The sequence below is a fragment of the Sarcophilus harrisii genome, chromosome 1, assembly GCF_902635505.1.
Source record: "Sarcophilus harrisii chromosome 1, mSarHar1.11, whole genome shotgun sequence".
In the NCBI taxonomy this organism is placed as follows: domain Eukaryota; kingdom Metazoa; phylum Chordata; class Mammalia; order Dasyuromorphia; family Dasyuridae; genus Sarcophilus; species Sarcophilus harrisii.
Window position 1 is genome coordinate 170,991,111 of NC_045426.1, and position 14,280 is coordinate 171,005,390.

The window sequence follows — 14,280 nt, forward strand, 5'->3', positions numbered from 1 at the left end:
AACCATCTAGCTTACCTATGCATATGAATGTTGCATGAGGGTGAAAGTAAGTAATGATGGAATTAACAAATAATTGTGACTTTTTGTTTAAATTAAATGTATTCAATCAATGCCCACACTGATATTCAAAGCTGTAAATTATTTAAGTTGGCTAAAAGCTATCTTCAATTGCCCTTCTAAGAAAAAGTTTACAATTCTTCCTGTCTATGGGTTATAGTTTATATTCTCAATATATTAAGATGAAGTATAATATTTATAATATGTTATTCAATTAATATTAAGCTTTTAAAATGTTAAGCTAAATTCAGTTTCAATAGTGTTCTTAGTTCTTGACAATATGCCATACCAAGTTTTTAAACAATGTGTAGCTCATATATAATACTGGTTTTAATGAACTCTACCAAGACTTATGTTATAGGTAAACCATATTGCAACTGTTTTTTTTTTATTACTAATTATGATTTTGACCCCAATCAAATAATATATGCCAAGTGTTTTATAAATGTAAGGTTATAACCAGAGAAAACGCCATTATTTGTCCAATAATGTAGGAAAATCCCAATTAACAAAGAGGAGGTTATGTTCCAAAAAACTGAAACTGAATGCTGTATAATTATAATAACTAAAATTGGCCCTAGAAATAAGAATACTTCCTTCCTTTCATTCAAAAAACGGGCGATTATGGGGACAGAGTGCTTCATGTTAGATATAGTTGATGTACTGATTTTCCAGAACTAATTTTTTTCTTTGTAAAAAAATCTTACAAGGAAAAGCTTGTCAAATATGGAGGGAGGACATGTTCATAAATTAATGCAATGGGCAATAAATATATATTTTTTTAAAGACAGAAACAAAAGATATCAACAACACAGTAATTTAAATTTTTTTAAAAAAAGATTGTGTCCCCAAAATATATTTGTATGTAAATTATTTGGGTCTCAGAACACATTTTCCTTTTGAAATATATTATAAATAACTAAAAAATAAGAACTTTCTAACACATAATTCAGTTTAACAGTCTACAGCCCCATGTTAGGCATAAAGAATATCAAGTAAAAGAAATAATCCCTATCCTCAAGTAATTTACCTTCCGCTACTGATGATATACACAATGAATATAAAGTATATATAAAATAATTTTAAGAGGAAGACAGAGCTAATAAATGTAGGAATCAAGAAAGGCTTCCTTTTGAGCTAGCATTTCAGCTCTGTGTGTGTGTGTGTGTGTGTGTGTGTGTGTGTATGTGTGTGAAACAAATTTGGGATATCATAGGTATCCCACAAGATTGAAGTGAGGAAAGACGAGTTTGAATGTCATGAGTAGAGAACAAATAGCTGGCAAGTCTGGAACAGAAAGTGAAGAAAGTGGGAAAGTAAGGTATAGAGGTATAGAGGGTTTTGAATGCTAAGCAGAGCATTTTGTATTTACTCCAGGCAATAGGAGCTTATTGACTTAAGGGGTGGGGATAGGTAAGGTGACATACTTGGATTTGTGCTTTAAAAAAAATCATTGTAATGATTGAATGGAAGGTGCTTTGGGTTGGGGAGGAAACTTGATGTTACTGGCCATTGAGTCTAACTCTATGGACCAGACCTGGAAAAGTATGCTGGAATGTATTATGGCAGACTTTAGTTTCAATATTATTAATTTCTCCTTTTAATTTTAGAATTTCAAGTTTAGTAATTCATTGGGGGTTTTTAATTTGGTCTTTTTCTAGCTTTTTAAGTTGCAAGCCCAATTCATTGACCTTCTCTTTCTCTATTTTGTTCAAGTAAGCCTCTAAGGATATAAAGTTTCCCCTTATTACCACTTTGGTTGGCTGCATCCCACAAATTTTGGTATGATGTCTCACCGTTGTCATTATCTTGAGTGAAGTTATTAATTGTGTCTATAATTTGCTGTTTCACCCAATCATTCTTTAAGATGAGATTATTTAGTTTCCAATTACTTTTTGATTTATTTACACCTAACTTTTTGTTGAATGTAGTTTTTATTGCATTGTGATCTGAAAAGAAAGCATTTACTATTTCTGTATGGCAGACTTTAAATGCTGGATTTGAATTTATATTTTGTCCTAGAGGCAACACAGAGGCTTTTTGCCTCTTTTTTAAAGTAAGGGGAGGAAGAGAATGGCATTGTTAGATTTGGTTTGTTTGTTTATTTGTTTTTAATAAATATTAATTTGGCAGTTACATGAGGGATTCACTGAAAAGGGAAGAGACTAACATAGAATTAGGGAGATCAGTTAGGAAGATTTTGGGAAAGAGCAGGTAAAAAATTATGAGATTTTGAACTAGGATAAAAGCTATAAATAAAGATTCAAGAGATGTGGATGTAGCATCAATAAAATTTGGAAATGGAGGTTGAGAGTAAAGGAAGAATTAAGAATTACTTTTACATTATGAACCTAAGTAACCATGGTGGGGATGCTAACAACTCAAATGGAGAATTAGGAATTGAGTTGGAGCCAGGGAAGTAAGGGAATTTATTTTAAGTTGAATTTGAGATATCTAAGTACCATTCAAAATGGAATTGAAATGTACACAAATGTCTCTCTCATTTTCAAAGGCCAGACACGAATTCAATCAATCAACCAACTAACATTTATAAAAGGCCTTCTAAGCCCTGGGCATGGAAAAAAAGTCAGACAGTCCCTACTTTCAAGGAGTTTACAATTTAATGGGGAAGACAAAATGTAAGCAAATATATACAAAGTAAATTATATTCAGGATAAATAGGAAATAATTAAAGAGGGAAAGCACTGGAATTAAAAGGAATCGGGGAAGGCTTCTTGTACAATGTGGGATTTTTGCCACTTAGGCCTATCCCACTCTTTATCCAGGGTTACACAGCTAGTGAGTGGCTGAGATGGGATTTGAACTCAGGTCTTCATGACTCTAGGACTGGCACTCTATCACATTATCAACAACAAAGCGCAAAGCTTCTTGTAGAATGTGGGATTTCAGCTGGAACTTAATGAAATCTAGGGAGGTCAGTCGTCTGAGTGGAGTAGAGTGTTAGAGACATGGAGGACAACCTGATGTCAAGAGCCAAAAGATGAAACATCTTGTTTACAAAACAGCCAGAAGGCCAGTGTCAATAGATCAGAGTGTGTGTCAGAAAATGAGGCTTGAGAAGCCTGGAAAAGTAGGAAGGAACTAGGTAATGAAGAGCTTTGAATGCCAAAGAAAGCATTTTCTATTTCCTCCTAAAGGCAATAAAACCCACTGAAGTTGATTAGGTTAGGGGTTTAGGGTGACATGATTAGATCACCCTTCAATCCCCTCTTCAATACTACTCCCCTCCCAAGGTTTTTTGTTTGTCTTTTTTTTTTGGACATTGTTCTCTCATGAATTAATTAATTGTAGATGTGTCTTAAGGCTCTGTACTAAATTCTCCTTTCTTTCCTTTATATATTGTTTTCCTTGGTGATCTTATTAGCTCTCATGATATCAATCATCATCTTTATGCAGATGATGGGCAAGAGTGGAATAGAATGTCAGGTAGCCTTGGAGTCAGTCAGCAAAATTCATATTCCCGAGTTCAAATCCAATCTGACCTCAGACACTTCCTAGTTGTGTGATACTTCAATTTCCTCATTTGTAAAAATGAGTTGGAGAATGGAATGGCAAACCATTACAATATCCATAAATAAATACCCCAGATGAGGTCATGAAGAATCAGGCACAAAATGGAAAATGAACTGAACAGCAACAGAATGCAGATAATTCCCACATCTCCATTTCCAACATTATCTCTTCTCTTTCCTCAGCAACAATCATATATAAGAGCTCACGCCTCCCCAAACTTCCCAACTTTCCCCTCTTCCCAACTTTCTTATTACTACTGAAAGCACTTCCATTTTCCAGTCTCAGTGTTGCCCTTGACTCCTTGTTTCCCCCCATTTCTAATTTGTGGCTAAATTTTGCCATTTCTATCTTCACAATATCATATTTCTATCATTTTTTCTTCTCAAACAACCACTACTCACAAAGGAACTTTTGCAATAGCTTTTTAAATGGTCTCCCTGTCTTGTCTTCTCCTACTGTAATCCGTCCTCCACTCAGCTGCCATGCTGATTTTTCTGAAGCTCTTTTCTATGTCTTCTCCTCATATAAACTGCTTTGTCACTTAAAGCTCTTTATAATCTGGACACGTCCTGCCTTTTCAGGTTTTTCTTCCTTTTCTTTCTTCCATGAACTAAATGATCCATCTATACTGGTCTAGTTAACAGTTCTTGGAATACCATATTTCATTTCACATCTCTTTTTTCTCACTGGTGGTGCCCTATGCCTAGAGTATTCTGCTCCCCTCACCTCTACCTCTTGATTTCCCTAGCTTTCTTTAAGACTTAACTCAAATTCCATCTTCTAAAAAAGGCTTTTCTTGATTTCCTCAACTGCTAATGTCTTCCACTTATTCTTGTATATAATTGATATGTACTTAGTTATTTACATATTGTTTCTTCATTAGAATGTAAACTCTTTTATAGTGGCTAGAACTGGAAACTGAGGGGATGCCCATCAATTGGAGAATGGCTGAATAAGTTATGATATATGAATGTTATGGAATATTATTGTTCTGTAAGAAACAACCAACAGGATGATTTCAGAGAGGCTTGGAGAGACTTACATGAACTGATGCTAAGTGAAATGAGCAGAACCAGGAGATCATTGTACATGGCAACACCAAGATTATATGATGATCAATTCTGATGATTCTTCAACAATGAGATGATTCACTTAGTTCCAATTGTTCAGTGATGAAGAGAGGCATCTACACCCAAAGAGAGGACTGTGGGAACTGAGTGTAGACCATTTTCACTCTTTCTGTTGTTTGCTTGCATTTTGTTTTTTTTTCCTCAGGTTTTTTTTTCCCTTCTTGATCCGATTTTTCTTGTACAGCAAAATAACTGTATATATATATTGGATTTAACATATATTTTAATATGTATTGAACTACTTGCAATCTAGGGGAGGAGGTGGGGGGAAGGAGGGAAAAATTTTGAACAGAAAGTTTTGCAAGGGTCAATGTTGAAAAATTACTCATGCATATATTTTTTAAATAAAAAGCTTTAATTAAAAAAAAAAAAAGGAATGTAAGCTCTTTGAGCATGGGGATTGTTTTTTCTTTTCTTTGTATTCCCAGCATTTAACATGTGCCTTCTAAGCACAATAATAAATGTGACTGACTAAACAACTTATATCCTGAAATAGTGCCCCCAACCTCTAATAAACATTGAACTTCATTTAAATTACTCTATACTCTTCTATCATCCTTGTTAATATAATTAACAAGGTATAATTGGGCTTTTTATAAAAAGATAGAACAATAAAATTGAAATACTACATATGGTATTTGAGTAAACTCAACTTTCCACTCTACAACTTATTAGATTTATAATCCTGGTCAAATTATTTTGATTATTTGGAGCATTATCTTCCAGATCTCTAAGATGTGAATATTGGACCAGCTGATTATAGGATTATAATCTTGTGCAGAACCAGAGACCTTGTCCAAACCTTTTATTTTACAGGTGAGGAGCTCTAAGTTAAGTGAACTGCCTAAGGTCACAAGTAGTAAGTATGGAATAGATGGAATTTGAATCCAGACCTCTGTGATTCAGAATCAATGTTGCTTTTGAGATATCCCATTGCCCTTATTGTTCTAGAGCCTGTGACTTTATTTTCTACTGTTTTCACTTATTTATTTCATCAGTAGTGTGGCTTAGTGTTTCAAAGAGCCAACTTTTAAGTCAAGGAGATCTTTCTCATAATTTCTTTACTTAGGAATAAATCTGATTTCTTTTCTTTTTTGTAAGCCTTATTTTCAAGTCATTGATTCTAAGGAATAGCTAAATTCCTTTCTTCTTGGCCTTTGCTTAGCTGTCATAGTATTATAAAAGATGCTCAAGTTGAGGGACCATGGTAATAAAATTGTATTTATTTGGAGTTCTGTCCAACCAGCTGTTTAAAGAGCAGAATATTTGAGAGAAGATGCAAGATGAATTTGATTTTGCTTTGTATCTTGAGGCTTATCACGTAAATTGGATTCTGTTAACATTGCACAAAATACTCATCTTTTTAAAAAAATACATTTTATTTTTGTGCCTTTTGTCTTTACATCATAGTGGTTTCCAACCCTCCCTTGTGACAAAGAAAAACAATTAAGCCAAAACTTCTGACACAGAAACCTTTTCTGACAGTGCATATTTATGCCCTTTTAAGCCCCTAGTAGTCTCCCACCTCTCTGCAGTGAGGGAGGAGGTATGTTTTATCATCTCTTCTCCAGGCCCTTCCTTCCTTGGGTTTTTTTCAGTTACTCCAAGTTCAACCTCCTTTTAGGGAATCTTTTCATTTACAGTGTTATAGTCATTATATGTTGTACTCTTGTGGCTTATCTGTTTAAATGTATGCAAAAATAGTAGATTTTTAAAAAAATACCAATTTGTAATCATTATATATTTAGAAGCAGAATGGTACAATGGGATTAAAATAGATTTGAAGTTAAGAAGGCATGGATTCAAATTCAGACTGTCACATATTGTGGGTTTGTCTTTGGAGCCAGTCACTTCCTTTTTATGGAGTCTCAGTTTCCTCCTCAATAAAATAGGAGTAATAATAATAATACTTGTACTTCCTGACTAACACAGGGTTGTTATGAGGAAGATACTCTGTAACTTTAAACTTTATAGAAATATGAGTTATAATGAAGAAAACCATGGAACATTTAAATGGCTGCAGTGAAGCAGTTGGTTTGAAATTATAGTTACTCTCATCACATTTTTACACAAGAGGGCTTAGAATTTGATTGCATTCTTTATAGCAAAGGTAGGAAGCAAAATAATATACAAGAGGATACTAAAAGAAAACTTCATTCTCATTGGGACATTTCTCATGAATTTTCTTTTAGAAATAAGAATAAATAGTAGTATCACAAAATATAGTGGGATTTTCCCTAGGATTCCAGACAAAGGAGGAACATCTCAGATGATTTGTTTTGTTGGGATTCAGTGGATAGAACAATCATTGGGCTGGAATCAGGAAGATCTGAGTTCAAATGTGAACTCAGATATTTGCTATGTGACTCTGGACAAGTCATTTAACCTCTTTGTTTCAGTTTCCTCTTGTAAAATGAGGGTAATAATAGCACCTATTTCCCAGAGTTGTTGAGAGGATCAAATGAGATAACATTTGTAAATTTAGCACAATGCCTTGGCACTTAATTAATGCTTGTTTCCTTTCTCTCTTATTCAAAAGTATATGCTTTATTATACCTAGCTAGAAACTGAACCTGAACTAGGCTAAACTTTGATTAGGAAAAGTTAGGTACTGGACAAAAGGATATAATTTCAGGACCATTCTAAAACCTCCTTTTCCCTGAAAATGCTTTGTTCTTTACTATTCACTCCTTAGATTCTTAGAATTCCACAATTAGAAATGCATTCCTTTGCTTAAATACAAATGGACTTTGGAAAGGCAACTTATCAAGACTTATTAAGAATAGATAGGATTAAAAATGTTTAGAAGAATTGCACATTTAACCTATATCAGAATGCTTGCTGTGATGGTGGTGGGGTGTGACAGGGGGGGGGGGGGGGGGGGGGGGGGGGGGGGGGGGGGGGGGGGGGGGGGGGGGGGGGGGGGGGAAGGAGAAAAATCTGAAACACAAAGTTTTGCAAAGGTGAATATTTGAATATTGAAAAATATCTTTGCATGTATTTGGAAAAATAAAGTACTATTAAATTTTTTTTAATGTGATTTTGAGATTCTTTTTTGATTAGTTTTGGTGAAAGGTGAGGAAGGTAAAGCATTCAGTTCAGTGAGTTTATTAATGCCTACTATGTCCAGGGCACTTTAATAAGCACAGGGGATTTAAAAACCCCAAACTTCCCAGTGAGTTCTACTCCCAAGAAACCTATATTTTTATTTTATCCCCCCTCTTTTTTTTTAAAGCTTTTTATATTCAAAACATATGCAAGGATGTCAACATTGACACTTGCAAAACCTTGTGTTCCAATTTTTCTCCCCTTTTCCCCTCCTTCCTCCCCTAGATGGTAAGTAATTCAATATATGTTAAACATGAAACCTCCATTCTTCTTATGATGAATGCATAGAAAGGATAAAAGAATAGAAAAAGGAGAAACTGGAACAGGGAGGAATTTTCTTCCTTTATAGTTTTGCCAAGGGCCAGCTGTGGTCAAGTTGTCTTTATTAACTTTATTTACTGTATTGATCTCTAAACTGTGAATGACTCCAACTGTACAAAGCAGACCTAGAAACGGGTTTTTAGAGATCAGGTAGAGGCTTAATGAATCAATGTTAGAGTGAGGAATGTGGTTTGCAAAACAGAAGCTCTCTTGGGAAGAAGACCGTACCTTTTACAAGAAAGGCACAGCTTTTATACAGAAATGAAAAGTGGGAAGGAAGGAGGAAAGTGGCTTACAAACAATCACATTTTTGTGGCCTGAATAATTTTCCACAAGCCCATTACTGCAAGACAATTTAGGGTATGATTGTTGCAAATTTCAGGGTTTGTTACTTGGAAGGAGACAGAACTCAAGATCTGTGAGATGGAAACAAGTTCTGCAATCTTTGATTCATTTCATTTAACATACACAGGAGTGTTGTCAAGAATTGATTGATCATTTTAAGTTGCATTGTGAGACTCTTGACAGCCAAGTCAGAATCTGCTGGGAAAATGGTAGCTCTGAAAAATCTAAATTATTAGCATATTCATTATACATATCATATCAATTAATATGAATATTATAATTTCCTTCACATTTTCATCATTTAAATTTGATTTTATTCTTAAAGTTCTCAAATTTTGTGACGTGAAGAAAAGTCTACTTAGACTTTTGAAGATAGTGCTAATTCAAAGGTTGGGTTGCGTGATTATTCTGAATTCAAAGTCATCTGTGACTCCTCAACTTCTCAAGCTATATTACATAAGCTCCAAATATGTTTTACTTTTCAATAGTCAGCCAGAGGACACAATTAATTTTGAGTAAAGCATTTACTGAAATGGGTTGTATGAAGAATAGCAACAAAATATATTCCATAAACCTCTCCCCACAAATACACCTAACATTAGAAAGAATATGTATATGTACATAGAAGTTGTAAGTTGTAAGATTCACACATTGGATTCATACATGGTCATGGCATATTGAAGGGGATGTTTCATATCACTAATATTCAGGGTCATTATTGTCCTAGAACTGTTCCTGATTGTATTGGTCTCACAGTCTCTGTTAGATTACACTCCACTGGCTGCTGCTGCATACTGGTTGGCCATGGTTCCTACTAGCCCAAGCTTCTGACTCAGCTGAAATCTTCAGTGGTTCTGCAGTCCAAGTATGATGCTACATAGGAACCATATGGATTGGCTTTTTCTATCTCCAACGGTCTGGATGTATCAGAGAATCCTCTCTCTAGAAGATACAGTGCTTGGAACTTTCAAAATTAGGAACTCTTTAACTTGGATTTTACCCATGAAGCAACCCTTAAAGTAGGTGCTGATCCTTCTGTGCTAGTAGGCTAGGTTATATATAGGGATCTTCTCCACAGAAGCTTGGGGTTCAGGCTGCAGTAGTCTTGAATCCTCCTTTCAGCCTGCATATAAGCACATAGATACTGTGTCTGTGTGCTTTCTGCTATAAGATACCATTACTCATGATGGAAGAGGAGAATCAAGAAGTCCTTTTCCTCCTTGGTGCATCCTCCAATAAGTAAACTAATTTACTGTTGTAAGCCTATTATTGATAGGCTTACTTGAAGTAGTGATAGCTTAATAATTTTTTTTGGGGGGGCGGGTGTAGTAAGAGGGGATTTCAACTGATAACAGCTTCAGAAATGGAAGCTACTTATATCTGCATGACACTTCAATTTCATTTTATGAGTCTTCTTTCAGATAAAACTACATTACCTATGAATGTCTTTCTAAATGCCAAACAGCACTTAATATCAAGCCATTTACTTGACATTTGTGTTTAATAACTGTAAAAAAAAATTTAATGATAACTTTAGGACTGGAATAAATGATCTTTCTTTTGAAAGTTGCATTTTTAAGAGCCCAGAATGTGTTTTAGGTCTTATTTCTTAGTCTCTTTTCCTGATGGCGTCATACAAACAATACTGGCAGTAATTCAGAGGTATTACTTCACAAAGTTGACAATATCACCATTGCCACTCAACAATATCTGTTTTTCCTCCACTGTTTTTGCCATTATTTAAACCAAAGAGATTTGTTCTCTTTTTTCCTTTTCCTTGCTTCCTTCCTTCTTTCCTTCCTCTCTTCTTCCTTCCCTTCCTCCCTCTCTCCCTTTCTCTTTCTTTCTTTCTTTCTTTTTCTTTCTTTCTTTCTTTCTTTCTTTCTTTCTTTCTTTCTTTCTTTCTTTCTTTCTTTCTTTCTTTCTTTCTTTCTTTCTTTCTTCCTTTCTTCCTTCCTTCCTTCCTTCCTTCCTTCCTTCCTTCCTTCCTTCCTTCCTTCCTTTCTTTCTCTTTCTCTCTTTTTTCTGTCTCTCTTTATCTTTCTCTCTTTCGTCATGTATAGAATACTCTTGTCATTAAAAACTTTGACTTCATTTCAACAATTATTCCTAGAGTAATAACTAGTTCCTTGGGACTATAGTAACTATAGTGATGTATTCAACTATATCTTAATCAGGATGAAGGGAGACGTATTCTGATCTATGTCCTTTAAAGTAGCACTAAACTATTTTTTTCTATACCTTTAAAAAATCGATAATTCCGTTTTGCTGGAAGGGACTGAGTTTGTTAGTTTTGATCAGTAGGATATTGAATTCCGAGGAAACAATTACTCAAATTTTCAACAGTTTTTTTTTACTTAAGTACTTAAGATTTTTATTTTTACATTCTAGTAAGTAAAATCAGTATGGTGGTCATTTGAACATTCTTTGTTTGCAATGAAGTGGTATTTGTACACTGATGGTGGGTTTTTGTAATTGTTTAGAATACTGGGAGGTTTCCATTTATTTCCCCAAATTTTACTTTTTCTATTAAATTTAAGTGTTATGACTATTTTTCTTATCTATAGATAAGTGTGTTCTTCTGTATATTAAAAGCACATTTGAGTAATGAGTGTGGTGATTGAATTGCCCCCAAAACTGGAGGAGGAAACCTTTGGAGGGGAAGATGACATGACAGATGGAGATCTAGGAAATGGACTTGGCAGAAAACCTGGTGGCATTTATGAAGCAGAAGATTCAAAGACATCTAATTCCAGAATAGGATCCTTTCCTTCATCTCCAGGAAAGGGGGAAGAAAGCAACAGTACCATTTTTCGTTATTTCAGACATCATAATTCACATGGCACATCTTCCAAAAATCATGGATTTGCAAGTTGTAAAAGACAAAATAGTACTGGTAAGACAAAATTTCTCATTTCCCCCCTTATTCTGAATGATTAAAGCAAATTAAAAATCTTCCAAACACTTCATTTTGAGTATTCATTTGTAACTTTAGGATTTCTTTTCTTCTGGATACTTTATAGGATTGTTGATATATGAGTACTCACTTTTTTTTTGTTTGTTTGTTTTTGCTTTTTTGCTACCACAAAAGTGCTGCCATAAGTATTTTGGTATATATGGGACCTCTTCCTTGATGTACTTATCAGCTCTCATGTGTTAAATTATCATCTTCATAGAGATGACTTCCAAATTTCTGTGTCCATCCCTAGTTTCCCTCGTAAGCACAGTAATGCACCTCTATTTCCCTACCTTTGCCCTTAGCAACTACTTTCTGGACATCTTGATCTAGATGTCCAATAGTAACCTAAAACTGAACAGGTTCCATCTGGACTGCTTTAATTTGTTTCTGCTGTTGTTCATTTGTGTCTGACTTTTTATGACTTTCTGAACCATAGCATGCTAGGTCTTTCTATCCTCCATTATCTCTTGAAGTCTGTCCAAATTCATGTTCTTTTTTTCCATGACACTATCTGTCCATCTCATGCTCTACCATCTTCTTCTTTTGCCTTCAGTCTTCCAAATATCAGGGTATTTTCCAATGAATCTCCTCTTCTCATTGTGTGGCCATAGTATTTAAGCTTCATTTTCAGTATTTGTCCTTCCAATTAATAGTCTGAATTAATTCCCACACCTAAATCGCTCCCTCTTCCAATCTTCTGTTGAGGGCACCATCATCACTTCAGTTCACTAAGTTCACAATCTTGGAGTTATCCTTGACTTCTCCCACTCCCTCAACTCCTGCATCAATTATATGTATTGCATTTGTACCTTCTCTCCTTTATTATAGTCTCTCCTCCAGTTAGTTCATGTCTTCATCACCTCACCTTTACAAGTCAATATTCTATCTCTACCACCAGAGGTCATCCTACCTCCAGTCTTTCCTCTCCAATACAGTTTCTACATGGTTGCTAATTCAGTATTTCACGCCCTGCTCATTTCATACTTCATTCCCCCAGAAAATCTTCCAAAAATCCCTCATGATTTTTGGGTAAAATATAAGCCACTCAACCTGATTTATTTTTTACAACCTGTTATTTAAATCCCTCTGTTTCCTACCTACTTGTCTTAATAAATACTATTTGATACTACACTTTTTATTTCATATTGTTTCCCTTTCCACACTGTTTCAATCACATGCAATTGCTAACAATTTATGACATTACATTTTTCATTTCTGCCTTTGCCAAGTGGTTCCCCATGTGTCCCTTTTGCTGCCTCCTAGCATCCTTAGTTTACTTCTGAGTCCAGCTCAGATATTGTCTTCTACAAGAGTACTTTCCTAATGATCTTCCTAGTTATTAGCACTATTTTCCTCTTGAAATATTCTGTGTATATGTGTATGTATATATATATATATATATATATAAATTCACTTATGCATATGTCTCCTCCTTTCCCTTTTCAATAGAATAATAAACTCCTTGAGGGTAGAGATAATGTCATTTTCATCTTTGTACCTCTGGATTCCTTCTGTTTTTGTTCTTACAGCACAAATCAATAGGAATTGTGGGTATGAACAATTTATTCACTTTGATATCACATACCTTTAAATTGTTCTGAAGGGTTCCTCAAATAATTCATAGCTCCATTAACTAACTGCTTATTAGTATACCTGTGTTCTCACAGCATTGTATTTCCAACATTTGACTATTCCCATCTTTTATTATCTTTGCCAGTTTGATTATTGTGAAGGGAAGCCTTAGAGTTGTTTACTAATATATTAATGATTCAGAGCATTGAAAAAATTAGGCATTAATCATGTGCATATCTTTTTTTCCTTATTTATTTTTGTTAAAGCTGTTCAAATCTTTTTGGCCACTTATTTAATAAGGAATCCTTTGCTCTTTTTTTCCCACTGCTTTAAAATAGTTAACATGGAAATGAAAGTTAATATCACAGAAATGAGACTCATTGTTATCTATTCATGGGTCTCTGGATAAAAAGTTCCTTTTTTGATCAACCTGTTGGTAATTATTTTCTTACTTGGGCTAGTTATATAGCAGTCAGATTCCCTGGTGTAAAATTTGGTAGGCTTATATTTTACTGGCTTAACCTTCTAGTACAAGGATCACCTCCATGCCATAAGAAAGCATTAAAGTAAGAATTTTCTAAAGAATATGAGAGTCCTGACACTAAAAATGATAATTCACATTTATGTAGTACTTTTTTTTTCTGAATCAATTGGGGTTAAGTGACTTGCCCAAGGTCACACAGCTAGGAAGTAGTATCTGAGGTCAGATTTGAACTCAGGTCCTCCTGACTTCAGGGCTAGTGCTCTATCCACTGTGCTACCTAACTGCCTCTCTGTAGTACTTTTTAAAAAAATAAATGTTCAATCCTTTTAGACATTTTTCCACATCTGTCATGTTGTACAAGAAAAATTATCCCAAAAGGGAAAAACAAAGAAAAAGCAAACAAACAAACAAACAAGATAAAAATACTATGCTTTGATCCACATTCATTCTCCATAGTTGTCTCTGGATGCAGATGGCATTTTCCATCCTGTCTATTGGAATTGTCTTGAATTTGCTGAGAAGAGCCAAGTCCATCACAGTTGATCATCACATAATCTTCTTGTTACTGTGTCTCTTGGTTCTGCTCATTTCACTCAGCATCAGTTCATGTAAGTCTTTTCAGGCTTTTCTGAAATCAGGCTGCTTCAGATCTTTTTTCATTAAATGATCTTTCTTTAAGGTTTTTTTTATAGCTCTAAATCCTATGATTAGTGTGATAAAAAAAACCTGTCATTTTTTAACTATATCCTCCAGCTTTGCCACTGTGACCT

At 34.6% G+C, this 14,280-nt stretch overlaps 1 protein-coding gene across 2 annotated transcripts in view; it reads left to right on the top strand.

Annotated features, from left to right (window-relative positions):
- The window catches only part of CCDC125 (coiled-coil domain containing 125), a 60,656-nt gene that overhangs the window by 5,374 nt on the left and 41,002 nt on the right, over window positions 1-14,280 (top strand). Inside the window, exons 2-3 of one of the 2 annotated variants that reach the window (XM_023496097.2) lie at window positions 9,252-9,514; window positions 11,063-11,391. In XM_023496097.2, coding sequence (XP_023351865.1) covers window positions 11,103-11,391 — 289 coding nt within the window. In that variant the 5' untranslated portion in view covers window positions 9,252-9,514; window positions 11,063-11,102. The remainder of the gene's footprint in view (window positions 1-9,251; window positions 9,515-11,062; window positions 11,392-14,280) is intronic. The other variant, XM_003759891.4, reaches the window with a different exon arrangement.